The sequence below is a fragment of the Agelaius phoeniceus genome, chromosome 17 (genome assembly GCF_051311805.1).
Source record: "Agelaius phoeniceus isolate bAgePho1 chromosome 17, bAgePho1.hap1, whole genome shotgun sequence".
Classification (NCBI taxonomy): domain Eukaryota; kingdom Metazoa; phylum Chordata; class Aves; order Passeriformes; family Icteridae; genus Agelaius; species Agelaius phoeniceus.
Genome location: NC_135281.1, coordinates 15240810 through 15263420, shown reverse-complemented (window position 1 = coordinate 15263420; position 22611 = coordinate 15240810). Strand labels below are relative to the sequence as shown.

Genomic DNA, 22611 nt, shown 5'->3' with positions numbered 1-22611 from the left:
TTTTTAACTATAAAGTTTGCTAATATTAACATTACCTCAGCAGGTACTGAGAGAAGTGTGATGTACATTGATAAAAGGATAGCAAATTGTTTGTGTCATTGCTAAACAGATAAAGGCTGCTGCACTTCCCCACTGCACAGGGTTTTTTCTCATCACAGCAGAGTCCCCTCAGTGAATCCCCTCAGGTCCCTGCCCAGAGGCCACACTGCAGGCCTGGCCTGGCCAAACCAAGCACAGCTTTGAACAAACTCAGCTCCAGTTTTTCTGGTGTTCGATTTCCTTTACCTTCCCCGTGGGAAGGGTCAGTATTCCCAAGCACTGCCCTCCTGGCCCCCAGGCCCAGGGCTCTGCACACTCAGGAGGAATTTCCAGGTGAAATCAGATCTCCATTCATCCAGGAATTCACAGACCTCCTTTCCCCAGGATGCAGCACAAGCAAACCAGTACAATGCTATTTATAACTGTGTTCTACAGCACTGAACAGGAACAACACATTTCGGCCCAAGTTACTCTGCAGATTCTCAATAACCTTGAAGGAGATAAGTATTCAGTAAGTACTAAACAGAGAGGCCTCAGCAGGGCTGGGGAGCACTTGGAAAAACAGAGGCAAAAAAGGAGGAATGAATATAGTGAGGTGGGATTTACCAACCAGGAATGGAGCACTTGCATGTAATAAAGCAAATATTTACATTAAGCACAATACAGCAATTTATTTAGATGCTTAAATGAAGAATACAAAGGGAAATAAAGATCACAAAATTATACATACTACAACAGTGTGTCATATATTAGATGGTATAAATGAATACAACACCTTGTTGGTGTTAACTAAAGATAAAACTAAATATCCAAACCCAGCACTTTGTCTCAGTGTGCTGCTTCAACACAATACACTTTTATACAGATCTAAAAGGTGTCAAAATTAGTAGCTGCAAACTTGTTTCTTGCATGTGATTTTTCTTTTTTAGCTTAAAAGATTTCAGAAAATGGCTCTGAAATATGTTTGTCATCAGTTGTCATGTCAAGGATATTCAGAACAAGAAAATTCTATAATACAACAGAGCCCAGATATATTTTTATGTTGCTGGCCTCTGGTTGGAGATTGTACAAGGTTATGTGCAAAAACTAAGTCTGTCAAAATTGATACTAGAGCAGTCTCAAGCTTTGCTAGGGAAACTAGATACAGCATTTATTACACAGCAGGGCAACACTAAAAAAGAGAAACAGATCTATGATGGGTACACAAGAACAGTTCCATAAGCTTCACTTGAATAGGTCTAAAAGACTGTACAAATATACATTTCAACTATTCAGAATGATACATGAAAACTCCATTTCCCCAGAGTCTGCTATACAGGGCACCGGGTCGCTGGCACGGCGCTACCGGAGAGGGGCCTCTTGGAAAGACACAACTCAACATGGACAAGGTGAACGGAGGGTTGGAAATGCAGATAAAATAATCCTCTGCTTTTCTCTGTGTGCATCCTGGAGCCACCAGCGTATCCATTTTCACATGAAGTTTCTGTGCTCACGCCAGCAGAGCTGTACATGAGGCCGGGCAGCAGGAGCAGCTGGAGGGCGGCGGTGCCCGCGCAGTGCCGGGCCAGGGCTGCTCACGCCTGCTGGCTGCTGAGCTCCACCCCGGGCAGGCTGCCGTGCATGGGCTCGGCCCCCACGGCCCCGAAGCCCTCGCCGTCCTCGCTGTCCATTGTGCTGCTCTGCCACTCCATCTGCTCGCTGGCCAGGCTCTCCTCCAGCTCGGAGGCGTTTTTCCATTGCGACTGGTCCTTGGACCAAAACCCTTCTACTTTTCCATAGGAACGATTCTTCCACTTTGACTGCTCTTCATCGCTTTCAGATCCACCTCCCTTGGCCTCCACAGTGGGTTTACTGCTCCTGGCATCTTCACTTTGGGAAGATTCATCTGTCCACACCTCTGGTTTTACCTCCAACGCGTTATCTTCAAAATCAGAAACCTGCTGGGAGCCAGGCCCGCTTTCGGACTGGGAAGCTCCATCCTTCCATTCCACCGCATCATCCTGCTCATCCTGATCACCCTCACTGTCTGAAACATCACCCACCAGTTTTGTTGGCTCTTCAGCAGCAATCATCTCTTCATATTTAGAGCTTTCCTCTTGTTTTTGCTCAGCCTTCTCTGGAGACTGTAGTGTGTTTTCCTCCATGATCTCCTTGGCTAAGCTGTCCTGGGGGTCCTGCACTGTGCTGTCTGTCGAGGGTTTCCCACCCATGTCAGAGACATGCTGGCCAAAGGGACTGCGGCTCTCGCTGTATTCCTCCTCTAGGTTTTCGTAGCTGTCTGAGGAACTGTCATTGTCTTTTTCTAAGTTGATTTTTTTATCAACAGTCTTACTGACATTGACCCTGGAATTCTTCTCGTCGTGGTTTTCAAACAGCCATTCAGCATCAAAATCCATCTCGTGTTTGACTTTGTTCAGCTCTTTCATGTTGAAGCCCAGCAGCACCCCAGGTTTGTATTTTTCACAATCCCTAACACATTTCTTCCTTTTGTTGCTGAAGTGAGACGCGATGTCAGATTTCCAGAGCCACAAACTGGCCGCCAGCTTTTCGATCTCTCTCCGAGTGGGGTAGGGCTGCTTATTGAAATATTTTGTAAGAAATGTTTTCCTGGCTTCGTACGAATCATCTTCGTGACCCTTGGGGTCCAGTGCTAGAACTACAGGTTCTTCAGGCTTCTCCTCAAAGGCAGAGGGGGAGTCATCGTCGTCCATCTTCCTCTTCTTCATCAGGGGGAACTCCATGTGTTCGTAGGCGCGTTTCAGCGGCACGGCCGCCGGGGACTGGCCCAGCCGGGACGATGTCCCTTTGTCCTGCCCGTTCTGGGTCTTGCCCACGCCCCTGCAGTGCACCAGGTGCAGCGTTATGGTGGAGGCCGTCATGTTGCTCGTGTACACGCCCAGGCAGTGGATGCACTTGTAGGTCAGCTTCTTCTCCACGGGGTGAACCGTCTGAATCACCTGGTGCCTCTCCCGGAGGTGATGTGCCAGTGCGTCGGAGATGGGGCCTTTTAGGATCGAAAAGCACAGAGGACACAGAGTTTTCCCCACATCTTTTTTGTAGGGCACTGCTGCTTGTGGAGAACTTTTGACGGGTACGTCAGATTTCTCCTGGATTTTGGGCTGCGGTTTTGGGGGGACCGGGGGGGTGTTCTGAGCGTGGTAAGCTACGGATTCGGCAGGAGCATCCCGCAGGTTGTAGGTGGTGACAAGGAGGTGTATGTTCGTGTGGCTGCCCTGCTGCAATGTCAAATCAAAGGTGAGGGTGGAGTCAGTTTTAGGTCCCATCTCCTCGTCCACGTGCACCATGCGCATGTGGGCAGCCATCTTCTCCACGTCGTTGAAGGTGGAGCGGCAGTAGGGGCAGGACAGCCCGTGGATCAGCATGTGATTGAGCAGCGTGTCCGTGGGCAGGTAGCGGTTACAGTAGAGACATTTGCTCGTGAAGTTGTGGATTTTCATGATGTAGTTGGCCACCGCAGGCACCTTCTCGGCCTTGTGCTCCTTCTCAAAGTGGACGCTGTACACGTTTTCGGGGAACAGCTCATTGCAGATTGTACAGATTTTCCACTTCTGCGTGGACGAGGTGTTGACAGCGGAAGGACCTGTAGCAGCCACGGGGGATTTGGAGCCAGACTGACCCAGAGCTCTGGATGCCTGGGCCTGCGACAGCGACGCCTGTTTGAGCTGTGCCGACGACAATGAGGAAGAGTTGGCAGACTGCAGCGAGTACCTGGCTGAGGCCTGGGACCTCTGCTCCCCTCCCAGAGTGTAAGGCCTTCCATTGCCACTCGCTGAAAACTGTTTCATGCTTTGTGATTGTTGGGAAAGAGAAACAGGTGCATTGCCACTGAGGCTGAGCCTCCCCCCTGGCTGACCAACGTAACTGGGAGGTACTGATTTAACCCCGTAATTGTTCTGCTGCAGGTGAACGTTTGACATCATATTGACTCCTGCAGAATTTAACGTGGGCTTTGGTATAGTGAGTCTGTTCATCATCTGCTGTGACGAGAGCGAGCGGACGCTGCCAGCAGAGAGGGCACCCATCCTCTGAGGGAGTCCCATAGGCTTTTTATCCTGGGGTTTGGGAGCTATTAGCATCAAAGGTTTGGATCTGGGCACCACTACGTTGGTGTGACCTATCATTGCCGTGACCTGGTACCCGATCCGTTCGTGGTCTTCGATCACGTGCTGGACTAAAGCTTCGTAGGATTTCGGCATGAAAAGGCATCGTTTGCAGTGGATACCCCCCTCCTCTCGGGCGCCGGAGCTCAACGGAACCGCACCATTGAGGGACTTTTCGCCTCCCTTGGCTACGTAAGGAGCAGCAACGTGCTGAAAATGTTCCCTGTAAATGTGCTTTCGAACGATTTCGTAGAGCGGGTCACGGTAAGTGCACTTCTTACAGTAATAAACAGCTTGTTCCACACTGTCAGCCTGCTTGGGTTTAAGGCTCTCGTGTTTGTTTTTATCTTTGAAAGTGCTGATGCCTCCACTCGGTGTACTGGCATTGGGAGCATGGAATATTTTAATGTGCGTTTCCAAAGTCTTTTTGTCCGCGTTGAAGGTACAGTAGGGGCAGTTGAGCAGGATCCTGTTCTCAAAGTCTTCGCTGTGAACATTCCGGAAGTGGCTTTTGTAGGCTGAAAAGAACTTCGAGGAGAAGGGACATGCACTGCAGCAAAAGGGCTTTGTCCGATAGTCCTTGAACAGAGAACAGAGCACAGACTAAATATTCAACTGCACTTCTCAGCAAAGTAACACCCATGGTATTCTCTACACAACCTTTCTGAGCAACACTCACGAGCCCCCTGCCACTGCCTCAAACCTTCAATTCAGTTCTCTCCCATTTCTGGCCTGCAGATCAGCCCCTAAACAGCTGCTCACATGAGCACACACATGATGTGCTGAGTGCCAAGGGGGCCCTCGGGGGTTTAACCATGACCTTGGCAGGTGAGGCTGAGTCAGAAGTGTCCTTCCCTATTGGTCACAAAAAGCCTCCTCCCTGCAGCTGAGCTGCAAGAAAAGGTCCCTGTGAGCTCCTTTCTGGGGGAAAGCCAAGCAGGACTGTTTGAGGAAATGAGACTGTATCCAGATGAGATACTGCCCACCTGAATCTGCCAAACTTGATAGATGTAATATGCATCTATAACTTCAGCTATTTCAGTGTCTTTATCCATTACACATTTTAATAGCAAAGATGGAATTCCAAACTTTTTTTTTTGGTGAACAGAAGGATGTAAGCTTACCAAGACACAGGCCACACAAGCCCTTAAAGCCACCAAGCCTCTTCCTTGTGATCAAAGAACAAAACTGATTTTTAAACCAATCTCAAATGAGGAACCAAAAATTTGGGAATTCCACCCTTGTAGTTTGCCTGCAGCTTCTGTCCCATTTAACACGGTGCCAATGCAGCTCTTGTCAACTGCTGTAGCATAGTCTGGAGTGCCACTGGCCTTAGGGACAGCCACCAGCAGCCTGGCACTTCAGCTGGGGTAACACAGGGAGTTCAGAGTTACTGAGATTCCTCCTGAGTGTCACAACAAGTCCTGTGCACCGAGCTACACACAGGTCACAGGTGAGGGAGCTGGAGAGCTGCACTGCACAAGGAAGCTGGAATATCTGCTTTGGCCACCTGCTGAAGCTTCCCACACCTGGTGGAGACTGGCCCCAACAAATAAACCAACCAACCAACCAAGAACTGTCTCCTCTTCCATTACAATTTTTATTCTGGGTTACCTAGTACAAGACAGCACCAACAGCATTGTTTCCTCCCTTCAGTCCTGGCTCAACTCAAAATTCTTTTATTACTGGCTCAGAAACATCACAACAGCAGGACTTCCAGTATCACTGGGCTGCTGTGCAGAACCAGAAATGCCCAAAGCAGATGTGGGCCACAGCCTGTGGGACCCAGAGCTGCACTGACAGTGACCCTGCACTAAGCAGCGGTATCCAGGGAAACAGCTTTGGAAGGGATGGAAACCAGGAATAAAACACCTAAGGAAAGGGGAAAGACCCATTGCCAATTGTATAAAGTTGTTGATCCTTTGGCCAGAGGGTTGGTGAAATTGTGCTAGGCTTGGGAACAGGTGGGAAGGGGCTCCTAAGGTGCAGCTGTTGGACTTGAGCAAGGACCCACCAGCTCTGCAGCACTGGCACCCAGGCTCCTGAGACACACACCAGGAACAACTTAACAAAAGTAAGAAAAAAAGCACATGTCTTTTTGCTGCCCCTTGAGCTGCCAACACTGAAAACCAGTGAGGAAAACTGTAGGAAAAGCTCTTGGCATGTCTGGGAGATGCCCTGCAGCATGACCCACTCCAGCCTCAGTGTCAAGTGAAACTCTTACCAACCTGGTTTTTTGTAAGCGATGGGTCCCACAGTCCCACATCCTCCCATGTAGTGTTTTTCAAATAAAAGTCATTAGGTTCAAACTGTTTAAAATCCTGGAGAAGGAAGATGGGAAAAGAGGACAGAGAGTCAGAAGCAAGGCCCAAGGCAGAGACCATCACTCAGGGCAGGGGGGGAGTTTGCAGGGCACCTCCTGGGAGGGGGAGAGCTCTGAATATTCTCCATATCACAAAATACCTGCAGAACATCTTCACCACTCATCCTCCTGACCAGCCCAACACTTATTTACAAACTCATCTCATTCCAAAAGCAATCCTGGAGAAAAGAGTTCCCAAACTGATGTGTGGGTTTGGGGTTTTTTGGCTGCTTTTTCTGAGGGTGGTGGTGTGGTATTTATTTTGTTTAATTGGTTTTGTTTGGCTTTTAATTAATTTCACACAGGAAGCTTTTAAAGCTGGAAATGTGTGATGTCCAAGGCTCCTAATTCTTATTTAAAAAATTATCTTATGAAGCATTTCTTTGGCATTTCACCTCTGTCATGGAGTCAGCCTGACCCAGGCACAGGGGTGATTCTGTAACTTCAGGACCTGCTGCAGCACAAACACTTCCTGAAAACCTCAGACCCATTTCTGCCCCAACATCTCACACCCATCCTGGTTCTTCCAGCATTCCTGGATTTCAGTAACCACTAATGTTTCTAGAAGTGTTTACAGGTACATTATATCTCAAGTTTCTAATTTACTCCTACTTTGTGTGGAACTTAAACAGGTCTAAACAAAAATCATGGCATACACAAATACCTCCCTGTCCCCCTAACTCTGCAGCATTTTAGCTCTAACCCTTGGAGGTGCCATACTTACTTCTATATGTTCTTTACAGTACTCCAAACCAATGTCACTAAGTATTTTTTTCACAGTTTTCCGGGCCTTTCTTAAACTGCCAAGGTTGTTGACAGGAAGTTGGAACATAGTTTCTATTGGAAAAGAAGAGTAAGAGAAAAGGTTTAAGTCAAGTGTTTTGTCTGATAATGCTGCACTTTTTCATTATCAGCAATTATCTGCCTTATTCCCCCCCAGAACTGGCCCCAGAGCTGTACATCCCCTAACACACTGTTACATTCTCTGGCCTGCTCCTTGCTGAGGCTGCCCATGAGGCTGCACAGGGCACTGCCAAAAGGGCCACACACTGATGGAACTGCAGGGGCAATGGGCTGCCTCTGGAATAACTTCCATTTCTTCAGAGAGTCTGTCTTCACCAGCCCTACACTGAAGTACTTCAGAACTCAATTCTCTCATGTGCAATGTATCCTAACTGATCTGAAAACTGGCAAGCTGAGCTTCAAGGTTTGTGTCAGTCTTGCAAGAGATTTCAGTGCTTCTTGTATCTTGCTGTAGGTAGGTAAGAAATTCATGCTGTTTCCTCCCTCCACTGTACTCAGAGCTTTAACTGGCTGAAGCTGTTCAGCAAGATTCTCCTAGGAAGAGATGATCTCCCTCATAGATCATCATGGAATGGCCTGGGTGAGAAGGGGCATTAAAGCCCATCCAGCTCCCCCCTGCCATGGGCAGGGACACCTTCTGCTATCCCAGGCTGCTCCAAGCCCCATCCAACCCGGCCCTGGGCACTTCCAGGGATGGGGCAGACACAGCTTCTCTGGGATAGCTCTGTCACGGGCTCATAGGGAACAATTTCTTCTTAATGGCTTTTAATTTCTTCATTTTATCTCTTGAGCTGAATGTTTCTTAAAAGCATTCCATGAAATTCACACTTCCATTCAATTTTCACTAAATAAGTGACCTCAGGATAAAACTGCAGATGTGATTTCAACCCTCTTGTACATGATTAAAAAGAATGAAATACAGCATCAGTTTTACCTTCTCTTATAAGCACACGAGGTTGACCCTTCCCTTCCTAATGTTCTCATTTATTCCTATTATGAAAACTGAGAAAACATGAACTTTTTGGTGATCTGACAACCAGAATTACCAACTACCCCGTTGAACAAAGCATTAGGTGTGATCAAGTGTGCAACACAGACATTTGTATAAGCAAGGTGCAAACCCAGCCTGTTCTGTCCCATTGTGACTCAGCTCAATCTTGTCTTACTAAAATAATCAGCAGTGTAAGAAGTCTAGGTCATTAAAGCAGATTTTAACCAATTTTGAACTAAAGGATACTATGTGCTGTTATTTCTGTGCATGCTTATAAACCACAACTGCTCTTCCTCTGCTTTCCCCTCTCCCCCTCATCATGCTCTGCTGCTTGACAAGGTCCAGCCTTTCCGTGCTCCTTCCCCCTCTCCTTTCTTTGCTGGTTCTTGGCCTCCTTGGTCCTTACCTCGCTCATTTTCCCATTTCTCCTCTTCCCTGTGCCAATTCATAGCGTCCACATTCTTTCGTCGTTCTCTCTCATCCTGTCTCCACCGCTTCTTGATATCTTTGTCCTTAACTTGCTCATTTTCTCTCCTCTTCTCATCATCCCTGTGCCATTTTATTGTTTCTGTATTTTTCTGCGGCTCCACGCTTCTTTTGAGATAGTCTTGTCGCCTCCTCCTCTTTTTTAACATATCCCTTTCCCTGGCACGAGCCTGCTTTTCTTTCTGGGAAAGAAAAGCTTTACGGGGCATCATGAGCTGCTGCTGTACCTGCAATAACATGGGATCCATGGAATAATGCACTCTGGACATGCACTCAGTCAGGCACACCAGCTCACTCGGAGCTCCACACAACACACAGGCAATGAATGCCCTGCTCAGTGCCCTGCTCCTCCTCTTCCCTCCCGAGCCTGGGCTCGCTCTGAGCTGGCCAGGCCAGGCCCTGGGTCAGGCCAGCTCCAGGGGCCAGCTCAGCAGCACGGGCAGTGACCCCAGGAGCCCTGGCTGAGCAGTGCCAGTGCCATTTCTGTCCCCTCCTTGCAGATCCTCCTCCCCCAGAGCCTCTGGCAGCCCCTTGGCTCTGCTGCTCCTGCTGAGGAACAGGCTGGGGGTGGACAGAGGCTGAAGGGAACTTGGGGACTTTCAAACCGGTCCCCTCTCTTCCTGGAGAGGTGCATTTAATCCAACTTAAAGGTGCTAATTTTTCTATCCAGACCTCCATCTCCACCCACTTTGGGTGAAAATGGCTCTCTTGGCTGGGAGGAGGGAAGGGGGATTAGGAGACAAGCCACAATCTGAAAAATTGTGTAAGCTTTGTTTCCTGGGGAAACCTGGCCAAAACATTTAACTGCAGTTAATGAAATAAGTCCTGACTCATCTACCCAGACTTCCTCCAAGTGTGTTATGTCTTGCTATTCACAGGAACAAAGGAAAAAAATGAGACTATTTACTTGGAGTTTCTGCTGACAGCATTCCTGAGGGGTGGGGCTTCTTGGGGTTGGTGTTTTGAGGCTTGGGGCATTTTGTTTCTAGAGAGGTGTCAATGGACACTACATTTAACAAACTGTATTTACTTTTGGTCGTTTCTCTGTAGTCACCCAACACATTCACATTTTCAAATGTAAAAGTGTTAGTGCCTGCAATTTTGAAATCATGGAAGAATTTATACCATTATTGATAACCTTTAAATATTTCTTCTGTACAGTGAGCAATGTTTCAGAAAAGGAAAACTGCAGTTGTAGGCCAGGTTTGAGTTCTTTGGTTGGGGTTTTTTTAAGTTTTGAAGAAAGATTTGCAGAGGTCTAATCAAAATGAAAACTGCAGAAAGGACAAAATTACTAGATTACAATACTTAAGCAAAGCCTAAAACAAAATGAAACAAATGTACTTTTAAAATTTAGCTACCTTATGGAAAGCACTTGTTCCCAGCATGCAATACTCCATCTTTTTCCTACAGAAAAAGCAATGTTTCAAACCCTTATTCTAAAAGCTGTTCCTTTTCCCTACAATACATCCCACCCCACACACTTTAACCCTCTGCTCTGGTCTATTGCCTTTGTTAGGTCTGTATCATGATCCCATGACTTTCATTCCAATAATTCAACCCCAAATTTCTTAATATCCATAATAATGCTAAAAGGGAAGGGCTGCAGCAGAGTCAAACACCATAATAAAAAAAAATTCATGCAGTGTGGTAACACATTAGTACATAAAATTCAGATTATGCTAAATATTACTTCATTAAAAGGGTGGGTAGCTCTCTACCAGACAGCCTGGGTTTGGGTATTAAATATTTCTCAGTAACAGTTGGCATTAAAATCAAAAAGCAACGGGAACCCAGGATCAGCACCCTCAGTGCAACCCAGACACTGCAAATCTGAACCATAGTTTCAGTTCTCTGTGGGCTGGCTGCCAGGACATTACTGCTGTTTACTAGAGCAAACTTAACTCATTAACTTTGTAAATGTACATTATCATTACAATTTTATCAGTAACCTGGTTCAATTTCAATAACAATAACATGAAACACATCGTGCAAATGATTTTCCCTCCCCCACCCAAGGCAATTAGCAGCATTTTAATCTGTCATTGTTGTATTTTCTTTCATTTGTTTCTGTTTGGGTTGCTGTTGGGGGCTTTCCCCCCATTGGTTTTATCTTTTCACAGGATTCTCCCCTCCCTTTATACAGCTCACTTTGACTGATCAGTTTATAGACAAATGATAGAAAACACCTTAATAAAGAGCATTTCAGCTGAATTTCCAAAATTAAACATTTCACTTGAGATTCAAATAAGTAATCCCTATCCCAAGGAATAACTTAAAGGGACGTCCAACTTCAATTGCAGATCTTTGAACTTTCCCATCCCAAGTCAGGGTGTTTCCCCCAGTTTGTTTAGCATTCCAGAATCATCTCTCTTGCAGTCTAAACTAGCTTTCACTTTCACCTCTGATGGTTTTAAACCGACAGAAGAGGGAGAGTTTTAAACCAGGAAACCAATTAATCTGCAGTGAAGCTGCCAGAGTGATTGAACCCAAAGCCCCCCAACCTCTCAATTTTTCTAGAATCGAGTTGGTGTTCCTTTAAGTTCAAAATGTCCAAACCTCAGAAGCAAACAGTCAAAACTATCCTTTTTTTTGCCCATACTTTAGCAAATGAAAATCTTTACTCCTCCCCATCTCTGCAGTACTTCTGATGAGGCATTTACCTCCAAAATGAATGGTGCTTGGGCGTCTCACACTCATTGGACAAGTTTCAAGCACAAGCCTCCAAAGCCAATTCTCCTTGCAGAACGCCCCCTCAGGGCTCCGTTACACCCCCTGGGGGAGCCCAGAGCCCGGGCACACAGGAAGGCTCATATCCTGCTGGACAGAACAGAGAGCAGAGACAGGAGATAAGAGGTGTGATAAGGGCAGTGTCACATTGACAGGTACAAACCGCAGCCGTGCCTCGGCTGGGGCTGCAGCAGGTCTGAGCTCCGGGTTTGTGCCGATTCTGCTGGGGGACTCTGCAGGGCTCAGACTGAGCTCAGGCAGCCAGGTCAGACACCCAGCAGTGCACAGCCTGGGCACGCTCCTCCCCACACTCCATCCCCTCACACTCTGCACTGCTGCGCCTCATCCCCAGGAGCACCTCACCCGAGCCAGCAGCACCACAGCACAGCTGCACCTGGCACCTCAGGGACACGGCCAGCGTCCTGGCACCTCGGGGACACGGCCAGCACCCTCGGACACTGCCACCACCCTCGGACACTGCCAGCGTCCTGGCACCTCGGGGACACGGCCAGCGTCCTGGCACCTCGGGGACACGGCCAGCATCCTGGCACCTCGGGGACACTGCCAGCGTCCTGGCACCTCAGGGACACTGCCAGCGTCCTGGCACCTCGGGGACACGGCCAGCATCCTGGCACCTCGGGGACACGGCCAGCGTCCTGGCACCTCAGGGACACGGCCAGTGTCCTGGCACCTCGGGGACACTGCCAGCGTCCTGGCACCTCGGGGACACGGCCAGCGTCCTGGCACCTCGGGGACACGGCCAGTGTCCTGGCACCCTCGGACACTGCCACCACCCTGGGACACTGCCGGCACCCTCGGACATTGCCGGCACCCTCACATGCTGCCACCACCCTCGGACACTGCCACCACCCTCGGACACTTCCTGGGAGGGTCCCTACAAACAGGTCCCACCTTACATGACAAAGGGACATCAAAGAGGTGATGTGGCCTGATGTCCCCAGGCACAGCCCTGGGGACACACATTCCTCCGGTAAGCACTAAAGATTAAACCTGGCAGAGGAGGGGAGTTTGGGGAAATGGCATGTAAATGATCACACTGTGTGGGAACACTGATCCCTCTTCAAGTGACATCAGCCACGGACAGGAAGTCAGCCTTGCACATACTGGAAATGCAACAGGTAACGTTAGAACCACAAAATCTGAAACGACCAAATCTAACGTTTACAAAAGCAAAACTTGTTGAGTCATTAATAATTACTCTGCCAGGGAGTAAGGCAATATAAATTGTTAGATTTAATCTCTTGATTACTCAGACAGAACAGCCTCAAGTACAGAGTGCTTTTCTTTGGCAAGTACACTTCCAAGACAAGACACTACAACATTTTAAGAAATTAAAAAAGACAACATTCTTAAACTACTTCACGTGGCAGCAAACCTGAATATTGAAATATTGCATGTGCTTTATTTAACAGCATCACCCTCAGCCACCCAAAGATGGGTCATGTTGTTTCCCACTGGATCATTTTCTGACCAGAAGGCAGACTTTGTGTCCCTGTGTGTGTCCAACAAGTCCAAATGAACTCTCTCCCAGGGAGTCCTCCCTGCAGCAAACACACTTCTGGGTGAGGAGCCATCAGCCTCGAGAGCAGATCAGTGGCAATTACTGCATCAGGCTGATGACACTGAGCTCAGGGAAGTACTTCATCCCTGCTGGGTCTCCCAAACACTGAGGATCATTTCCCTGTGCTGTGCTGCTGACAAGGATCCCCAAGCATCTGGAATGCTTCTTATGTCATCCATATGTCTTTGATTTTAGCCAGTATTTTGCCAGTATTTCAAGCTGAAGAAGTTACTGGTTTATACCTAAGAGCCCAGGACAGAATCATACATCAGAGCTGGCAGCAGCTCTGTTCCCCTGGGCAAGATGAAACAAGACTTGGTTTCTTGATACTGTGTATTTTATTTCCCTACTCCAGCTGCTTTTGAAACAAGGTAACTTTTAACAATTTGCCCAGCAAACTGCCTTTCAGAGCCTGCTCTAGAAGCCAGCCACCAAACAGATTTGCAGAGAAGGCTGGTAGTGCAACGCTGAAATCTCTTAAAATACACGGAAAATATGCAAGAAAATGAACCTGTGGTTCCCACAGCAACAGAAAAGCTGCCTCTCTGTGTATGCAGGTTAAATGATGCTCTGTGGTGTGATGATGGTGTAGAATATTCTATATTCACATGAGGACAGTGATGGCCTGTCCCTGAGAACTGACGATTCCAGGACAGCTGAGCAAGGAACAGCGATAGATGGGAAGCACAAGGGTTATCTCAGGGAAGAGTGAGCAAGTGGAATAGAAGTATCAGAAAAAAAGGTAACAGAAAAAAAGGTATCAGAAAAAAGGAATAGAAGTATCAGAGAGAAGAGAGAATTTGGGAGAACAGAAACTGCTGAGAGCCCTCCTGAAAGTAAGAGTTGCAATTAACTCTCTCTGCTCCCTGTACAGAGAGAGTGATTGAAGAGTCTCTTCCAGCACACCTCTCACTGGCTGACATTGAGAATTTTCACTTTCTTCCCCAGGACTCTTCCCTTTCCTCCTTACTGAAGCATTTCTGGCCTAGTTTTGCAAGGGCTGTGCACCCACACTCCTGTGGGGGTAATGAGATTTGCAGTTCAGCAGCACACCTGAAATGCCAGACACCAGGGGCTCCTTTGCAATGCGAGGGCTCCTTTGCGAGGCGCTGTGATCCCGAGGGAGGCTGTTCTGTAACCGTGGCACTTCCAGCTGAGGGCCCTCCTCTCAGAGCCCTGCCCCTGGCCCTCCTGCACGGGAAGCTCCTGCCCAGGAGCAGGGATGCTCCAGCTGCTCACAGCTCAGCTCCAGCGGGATTTGGGGTGCAGAGCCTGCTCTGAGTGAGCCCCAGCCCTCCCGCTCGGGTGCGTACCCAAAACGGGACTGGGCACACAGAAGAGGAATCAACACAAAGCCCGAGTGACGCCCTCTGGAAACCCCAGCTCTAGAGCTGAGGGTATCACACTGAAGGAAAGCCCCAGCTGCAAGCTGCTACCTGGACAAAGCACTGTAAGACCTGAGCCATCTGTGCACAGCACACACTCCAGCTCTCCCTCCCAGGCACGCAGGCAGTTTGTTAACAGCCCCTCTGCCAAAAAGCCAAGGATTTAAAAACATTAAAAACCACTTCAGAGACCAGATCAGCAACTTCCAAAACCAGCTTGAAATTGTGTGTCAAAACAAAAGGACCATTTCACACCACTTCTCAGGGCATCCTACACAAACATGGCCTCAGGAGAGAAGTCCATCTAAAATGTGGTACTAAAGAAATCCCCACCTTATCCTTGGGAGGAAATTCTGAGACTAAAAATGTTTAACATCCTGTTTCAGTGGTTACAGGCAATTTTCAGCAAAGGTTTATGAAACCCTGGTTTATACCTTTCTGTTTGGGCTTGCTGCCTAGCCTCAGCCTGACTCTTGCATTAGGAACTCCCAACTTGCCATCCAAGGAAGAACTGTGGAAGGCAGTTGTAGTGAAAGGAATCAGTAAGGCTGACACGCCTCAGTCTCCATTCATTTTTTATTTAAAGGCTATAAAACCACCTTTTGCAGTCCTGCAGACAGGGATCTCCAAAGTCATTCACACACTTCTCATTCTTGCTCAATTTCTGGAATTTTCCACTGGAGCCCGAAGCTCCATCTGGTGGGTGTGGACACTCACTGCAAAACTGAGCAGGAATTAACTGTTTCCTCATCAACTTCGGTTCAGCAGGAGTCCTGGGCACTGTGGCATCTCTGTGCCCCAATCTGAAATATAAAATGGTCAAATTTTGATTGCTCTGGGAACCACAACTCCTTATTTCTGTTCTGACGAACAATCTGCTTCCCTAGGCTCTGCTGGGAACTCCTGGTGGATTTTCTGATTTTGATGATGTAGGCTGAGGTATGTAAAGAATGCTGGTAGCTGCAGTTGAATGTTTTCTGAGGGATCTTTTCAACACACATGATAAAGGCCATATCAACCTCTGCTGCATTCTGAAAAGCACTTTGAAATCAAGTTCATTCTCTAGGCCACAAGAAATCCTGAATTAGAGACACTCATAGCTCCAGAATCATGCTTGCACACCTCCTGCCATCTTAGAGAATATCTTTTGTGGCTGTTCAAGACCTCCACAGATAAATGTTTATATGCACACAACATGGGCAGTTCAATCAATATTCAATCCACATCCTCAGTGTGAGAGCCGGGCTTGTTCAGGGCTATTTCTAAAAGATTTTGGTGTGAAATGCAATAAAGCCTGCACATCTTGCAGAAATTTGAAATCCAGACTGGAGATCATTGAAGCACAAAGGATATTATTTGCTTACACCATGATATCCACACCTCAGTGATCAGGAAAAACGGCTGCATGAATATGCTCTACAATTCCAAAATAATCCTCATCTAGATTGTAGCTAAGCATGAACAATCCCAGAATAAAAAGAATTTTAGAAACAGAAGCATGATTAATGAATGAGCAGTTACCATTTAAATTAAATCAAGAATCACCTTTAAATTTTCAATCCAAAGCTCACAAAAACATTTGTGTAATTAAACAAAGCAGCACAGTAGTTGCTGTAAAACGTGCAAGAACAAAGCAAATAATCAATATACACGTAATTTATGATTGGATTACACTGACTGGGAAACTGCAGCCAGATTGGACTACAAGTGAAAATGGTCCCCTGCCCTCTGTGTCATGTTTCCTGCCATCAGCATTGTGTCAACAGCCAGAGCAGAGCCCTGATACAGCCAGAGGAGTGGTTTGGGGCAGAGCAGCTCCTTCCCTCACCCAAACAGCAGTGCTGGGCTCCAGCCAAGCCCCGGGGCAGCAGGAAGCAGCTCCAGCCCTGCCCTGGCAGCTCCCACACACACAGACACAGACACAGGCACAGCTACACACAAACACAGATACACTCAAACACTCACACACAGACACAGCTACACACACATACAGGCACACATACACACAAACACTCACACACAGGCACAGATACACACACAGGCACAAATACACACAGACACAGCTACACACAAACACTCACACACAGGCACAGCTACACACAAACACTCACACAGGCACAGATACACACACAGGCACACACACACAGGCACAGATACACACACAGGCACACACAGGCACACTCACACACAGGCACAGCTACACACAAACACACAGATACACTCAAACACAGATACACACAGACACAGATACACACAAACACTCACACACAGGCACAGATACACACACAGACACAGCTACACACAAACACTCACACACAGGCACAGATACACACAAACACTCACACACAGGTACAGATACACACAGGCACAGGCACACTCAAACACACAGACACAGCTACACACATAGGCACAGATACACACACAGACACACTCACACACAGTTACACACTCACACACAGTTACACACTCACACACAGTTACACACACACACACACAGGCCCAGGCCCTCAGGTATTCACACCCAGAGCGCAGAGCAGCCCTGCTGTGCCCTCAGCACACAAACCAGCACACAAAAGAGCACAGCAATACTTTCCCCAGCTCATCCCCAGCCCCGCCAATGCACGCTGTCTCAGCCAGCAGATCCAGCAGATACTGGAGGGATCTCGCCAACTGGCTGCATCTGAGTTTTCCTAGGGTAAAAATAGGCACTGAAGGAGGCTGGTGCCGCTTGTTTTCCCTTGCCTTACACTTCACACACACGAGGCACAAACGCTGCCATTCCAACACGGGGAAAGGCTGTAAACAAGAGCTTCAGCTCAGTCTTCCACTGCATTGCTTACCTCTCCCTCTCTGTCTAAGCACAGCTCCCAAGGGCTCCAGTCCCTGCCTACATTCCAGTGTTAGCCCACCTCAGCTACTGCTGGCTCCCATCTGCCTCAGGAGCCTTCGAAAGGCAAAGGGCTTCACAGCAGCAGCAATGGGAAACAAAACAAAAAAGAAGATCACAAACTTGAGTCTGACTATTTAGGTGAAAAAGCATTTTAAGACCACTATCTTGCCCACTTAGACTTCCAGAGCCATTTTGTCCCCTGACTGCTGCTGCTATGAAGCTGCACCACCAACGGCTTCCTTGGCCCAGCTGCAGCACGAGCACAAGCTGTGAGAGCCAGAGTCCCATCAGAAATCAATGCACACAGAGGGAGAACAGGGTGAAAGAAAGCATTGGCTGAGACCTGGGAGAGGAGCTGGGCAGGGAAGAGACAGCCAAAGGTGAAGGCAGGCTTGAGAGCAGGCCCTGTCCTCCACCTGCAGCACTGGAGGAGTGGGAGTGCTCCCTCAGGGAACAGCTGCTCACACAGTTGCTTTATTTTTGTTTACTGTTAAGTGTTTTAGATACAACTTGAGAAGTAGATGTTAAATGAAAGATTTTTGCCAAGTGATCTGCATACATCTGCAGGTGTGATGTGTCCACAAGGTCAACTACACAGGCCTTGGACTCAACAGCCACTGTCAGTTTTCATCTAAATAAGCCTTAATGCCACCTTAAAAAAAACCAAAACAAAACCAGTAAGGATATAATGGCGGTAACTGAAAGTGACTCACTGCAGAAAAAATGGTATTTACTCCATTCTTACTCCAAACCATCAACCCTCATTCACATTCAAGGGCACTACAGGGAAATCAGAGACACTAAATACAAGCTCCAGTTTGCCTTCTGACACCAGAGCTGCCGTGAAGCTCTGAACAATGCAGTTCTTGCCTGGAGGCACACGGCCCTCAGGTAGATAAACGGGAGTTACACCCTCTCCAAAGCCTTTATTCAAATCTGGAGCACCCATCTGATTCTAAACCAGACTCCAGTTCTTGCTGAAAGCTCCAAAGGAACAGGCCAATTTGGCCATCCTGCCTAGGAGAGCAAGGGCATTCTTCCCAAATGTGTCAGGTGAGGCAAAGGAAACCTCCCACACATACTGAAAGTATAGGATTTCTTTATAGTAAAACTAAATTAACATCAACAAGGGTTCTTGTTTTCCAATGCAGAGACTCAGACACCTTTCATTGTCATCTCCATCTCTTACACTATCAAGAAACACCACTAACAACAGATATATTTATATGAGCAGAACTATCTCCACATTAAAAATTATCCTGTTACAATTATGTTCATAGGAACCATTACCTATATATATATATATGTATGTGTGTAAATCTGGGCACAGAACAGCTCTTGACTCAATAGAACAAAAAAATTGGTGTGATGCTGGTTTAGATACAGGCCAGCATAGCCAGCTGCTGCCTTTTTAAACAAGCATGGTGCATGCATCTTAAAGAAAATAATCCTGCTGCATGTAGCATTACTAATATACAATCTCAGCTGCACTAATGACTTTTAAAAAATTGTCAATTTTGCCCATGCAGGTAGAGCAGCTCCAGTGGCAACTGTGAAACAACACTGAGCAGCTGCAGCCCCAGAGCTGCTCCCTGCCTCTCCTGGCACCTCTCCCACAGTCTTTACACTAGTCCTCCTCAGATCTGATACTGCTTTGTTCATTCCCAGACAGAATTTTGTCTCCCTTAAACACTTCAAGTAGTGGAGCAAAGATGACTTTCCCTTTCTGAAAATAAAACCCCACAAAAACCACCCCAACACATTTCCTATGAAGCTGCTAAATGTTACTTGCAGCTACCTCAAAACAAACACATTAACCCAGGAGCACCATCTTTGCTTCCACAAAATCACTTGTTTCAATTTCTTTCTTTGCATCAATCAAATCAGCTGCCATCTTAATAACAAGCTATAAAATACATATTTGGACCATATCTCTTATGACTACTGATAAGATTCTGATACATTTCCGTATTCCAGGAATTCTACTGTAAACTTCAGTGTTTACTTTCAGTATTTATGTTATTACAGAGTGGCAAAGCTGAGCTGGGAATAATCAGCTGTTATTCACCCTGCAGTGTGTGAGCAGCCCCAGAACAGTGTCCTGCCTTTCCCTCCAGCTCACAGTGCTCAGAACAGCACAGGGACTTGGGCAGCACCAATGAGAGTTCACACTTAACCCACAAACTGTGGCAAGAACAGGGACCCCTGTGTTGTTAGTGGCAGGGAGCACTTCTGACCACTGGCAACTTCTGCCCTGCACACACAGAAAATCCATCCCGCCCCTGCTCTCAGCCTGAGGGCACACACACCTTCCTGGGGGCTGTGCTTGTGCAGCTGATGCTGAACGCTGCAGGGCATGAACTCTCCAAAACAGTCAGGAAGTTCCTCCTCAGTCTTCCTCTCCCGTGAAGACTTTTCACTGCCAACTGTGACTCCAGGTCTGTCTCACCTGCAGGCAAAGGAGTCACCTTTCACCTTCCCCTGCACACCCAGCAGCAGCCACCTCCCTCAGCCTAACACAAGTGCAACTGCAGGCTCTTCATGACAACACACCCTGAAGCAGAAATAGTGGTAACCTAAAGAGATGCCTTCTACAAACCCTTCTGATGGACCAGCACTTCAATTCAAAACAACAAAAAAAATTACTTTTAGTAATGGGGCACTAAAACGGTATTAGTTTTCAATGATCTCAGAGATGTCCCCTGGGAGCATCTCATGTCTGTTGGATACCAAAAAGTCACTCTTGAATGCTAGCTAAGAAATAATGCTAAGTTGAGCAAAGGGCAGCTAACCACCAAAACCAGTGCAAAACCATCTAGCTTAGTGTCAGTTTTGGAGAACAGGTTATTTATTGTGTGTCAAAAAGGACATCTCTAGCTAGACTGAAGGTGGAAATATTTGCTGTAATAATCTTCAGAAAAGGTAACCATTATGTTACAACTCATCAGCATCTGGTGAAATTCTCTTAACAATTCTCTTCTGTTGTCTCCTTTAAGATTTCAGCACATACCATGGTAGATGTTCATCTACTGATATCAAATTACTGTCCAACATCTGCAACTGCACATCTGCAAAGGAACCAAGCTTTGGTTTGGTTTGTTATTAAAAGCAGGAAAAAAAAAGGCTTTTCTGTTTCTTAAACAGACTGATCCATCTTTCTCACCTAGAAGGATGACAACTTGTGATTATGAGTTTGCAGAGTCCTGAAGTGAAAGTTTTCCAAGTAGGAGACCCTGCAGGAGGGAGCACTGCTGAGGCACACTGCTGGCACAGCAGCCAGCTAAGGTCGGTCCGTGCTACCCTGACAGGCGGGAATCCTCTGCCCCTGTTACCTCACACCTCCAAACAGAAATAGAAAATAGCAGCAAAAGTAAATAGAAACACAGCTAGGGAAATAAACCCCACAACTTAAGAAAAAGGGGGCTTTCTCTATAACGAATGCAAACCTTTTTGACCTACCAAACGGCCTAAATACACCCAACAACCATCAACACCTGGCAGCGCCCAGTTCCGGGGGCTCTGCCGTGCGGTCCCAGACAAAGCCCCTCGAGGCTCGCCCCACAGCGGGGGCTGCAGCCCCGTTCCCGGAGTCGGGACAGCCCGCGGGCCTGGGAGCCCGGCCGGACGGTGACAGCAGCCCAGAGCCCGGCCGGACGGTGACAGCAGCCCAGAGCCCCGGCCGGGCGGTGACAGGAGCCCAGAGCCCGGCCGGACGGTGACAGCAGCCCAGAGCCCGGCCGGGCGGTGACAGGAGCCCAGAGCCCGGCCGGACGGTGACAGCAGCCCCGGCCAGGCGCTGACAGGAGCCCAGAGCCCGGGCCGAGCCGCCCGGTGCCCGCTCCGTCCCCCGCCCCCCGCCGCAGCGGTGCCCGGCGCGCAGGGCGCCCCCTGCCGGCTGCCGCCGCGCAGCGCCCCGGCCGGGTTGCGGCGCATTCGGGGGGGCCGGGGGTGTCACGCCCGCGGCCGCTGCCCGGAGGCACCGGGGGTGCGCCGAGCCCCCGGCACCGCGCACGCACTGCCACTTGTCTGGGAACCCCCAGAACCGCCCGGGCTGCAGCCGCCGCGGGAAGGGGGTGCATGGCATGGGGGTATCTGTCCGGTGCGGCTGCCGGGCTCAGGGTTTGGTGTCCCCCGCCTTTGTCTCAGCACCGGGTGTCGGTAGCTGCAGCCCGGGGCAGGGATGGGTGAGGCAACGGCGCTCCATCCCGCGGCTGCGGCTCGGGATGGCAGCGGCGGATCCCGCCTTTTCCCGCGGGCAGGGACCCCTCGGCTGCTCCCATTCATCGCATCCCCGGCGCCGCTCCAGCACCAACTCCGCCGGCGGGGCCCGGTGCAGCTGCACACCGGGATGCCGGACGCGGCCGGCAGCAAGCGGTCCCGCTCCCTCGGGCTGCCGGGACACGTCCGTGTAGGGAAGGGAGGCGGCCGGGGCCGGCGGCGGGGAGGGAGCAGCGCCGCGGTCCCCGCAGCCGCCGGGGCTCCTCAACATGTGTGCGGGCGGGGAGGGGCCGCTGCCAGCTCCGCACGCCCGGTGCGGCGGGCAGGGCGGCGGGCACGGCGCGGGATGCCCGGGGGAGGGAGGGGGCGGTCGGGCGCTGTCCCCGCCCGGGTCGCACCGCGGACCCGCGCTCGCACCTACCTGACCGGGCTCTCCTCGCAGCGAGGGCGGGCTGGGGCGGGGGGGGCCGCCGGACCCTCCCCGGCGCCGCCCGGTCCCGGGGCGGGCGGGCGGAGCGGAGCCGCCGGCGGCGCGGGGGAGACAAAGGGGGAAATGACGGGGGGGGGTGCAGTGTGCGGGGCGGGCGGTGCGGAGCGGCCCCGGGGGCGGGGGCGGCGGTCACTGGGCCGGGTGCCCGGGGCGGGGGCGCGGGCGGGGGCAGCGCCCGGGCCCCTCAGACAATACAGCCGGGTCCCGCTGCCCAGAGCCTGCCCGGGCCAAGATGGCGGCCGAGAAAGAGCGGAAGTGACGCCAGACCCTCATTAGCATACGGGACTCATTGTCCGGCGGGAGGGGAGGGGGCCGCGCCCCGGGGGGGCGGGGGAGCCCCGGGGGTCCCCGCGGGACCGGTCCCGCCGCTCCCGCGGCACCGGGCGGTGACACGGCCCCGCCGCGGGGGGGCCCCCGCGGGGCGCACCGGGGCGGCCGCGGCCATGGCGGCGGCGGCGGCGACGGCGGCGGGATCTACCCCGGCCCCGCTAGGAGGCGCCGCGCCCTGCGGCT

At 49.7% G+C, this 22611-nt stretch overlaps 1 protein-coding gene across 3 annotated transcripts; it reads right to left on the bottom strand.

Moving 5' to 3' along the window:
* Window positions 1–684: 684 nt before the first annotated feature.
* On the bottom strand, window positions 685–22357 carry ADNP (activity dependent neuroprotector homeobox). Of its 3 annotated transcripts, none has more exons than XM_054644223.2 (7): window positions 22030–22357; window positions 11467–11623; window positions 10165–10210; window positions 8724–9030; window positions 7247–7359; window positions 6389–6481; window positions 685–4739 (listed from the first exon to the last, which is right to left on the bottom strand). In XM_054644223.2, the coding sequence occupies exons 3-7, from the start codon at window positions 10201–10203 to the stop codon at window positions 1614–1616; spliced, it is 3678 nt and encodes a 1225-aa protein (XP_054500198.2). In that variant the 5' UTR covers window positions 10204–10210; window positions 11467–11623; window positions 22030–22357; the 3' UTR covers window positions 685–1613. The 3 variants fall into 3 exon arrangements, with proteins under 3 accessions (XP_054500198.2, XP_077043669.1, XP_077043670.1); XM_077187554.1 differs by having other exon boundaries at window positions 11467–11620; XM_077187555.1 differs by lacking the exon at window positions 10165–10210 and having other exon boundaries at window positions 11467–11620.
* Window positions 22358–22611: the final 254 nt, after the last annotated feature.

Coding starts and splice junctions, on each gene's coding strand:
- ADNP (XM_054644223.2), bottom strand. CDS start 10,203: ATGGAGTATTGCATGCTGGGAACAAGTGCTTTCCATAAG. Junction 9,031..10,164: donor GAACAAGTGCTTTCCATAAG/GTAGCTAAATTT, acceptor ATGTTATTGCAG/GTACAGCAGCAGCTCATGAT. Junction 4,740..6,388: donor CATCGCTTACAAAAAACCAG/GTTGGTAAGAGT, acceptor TCTCTGTTCAAG/GACTATCGGACAAAGCCCTT.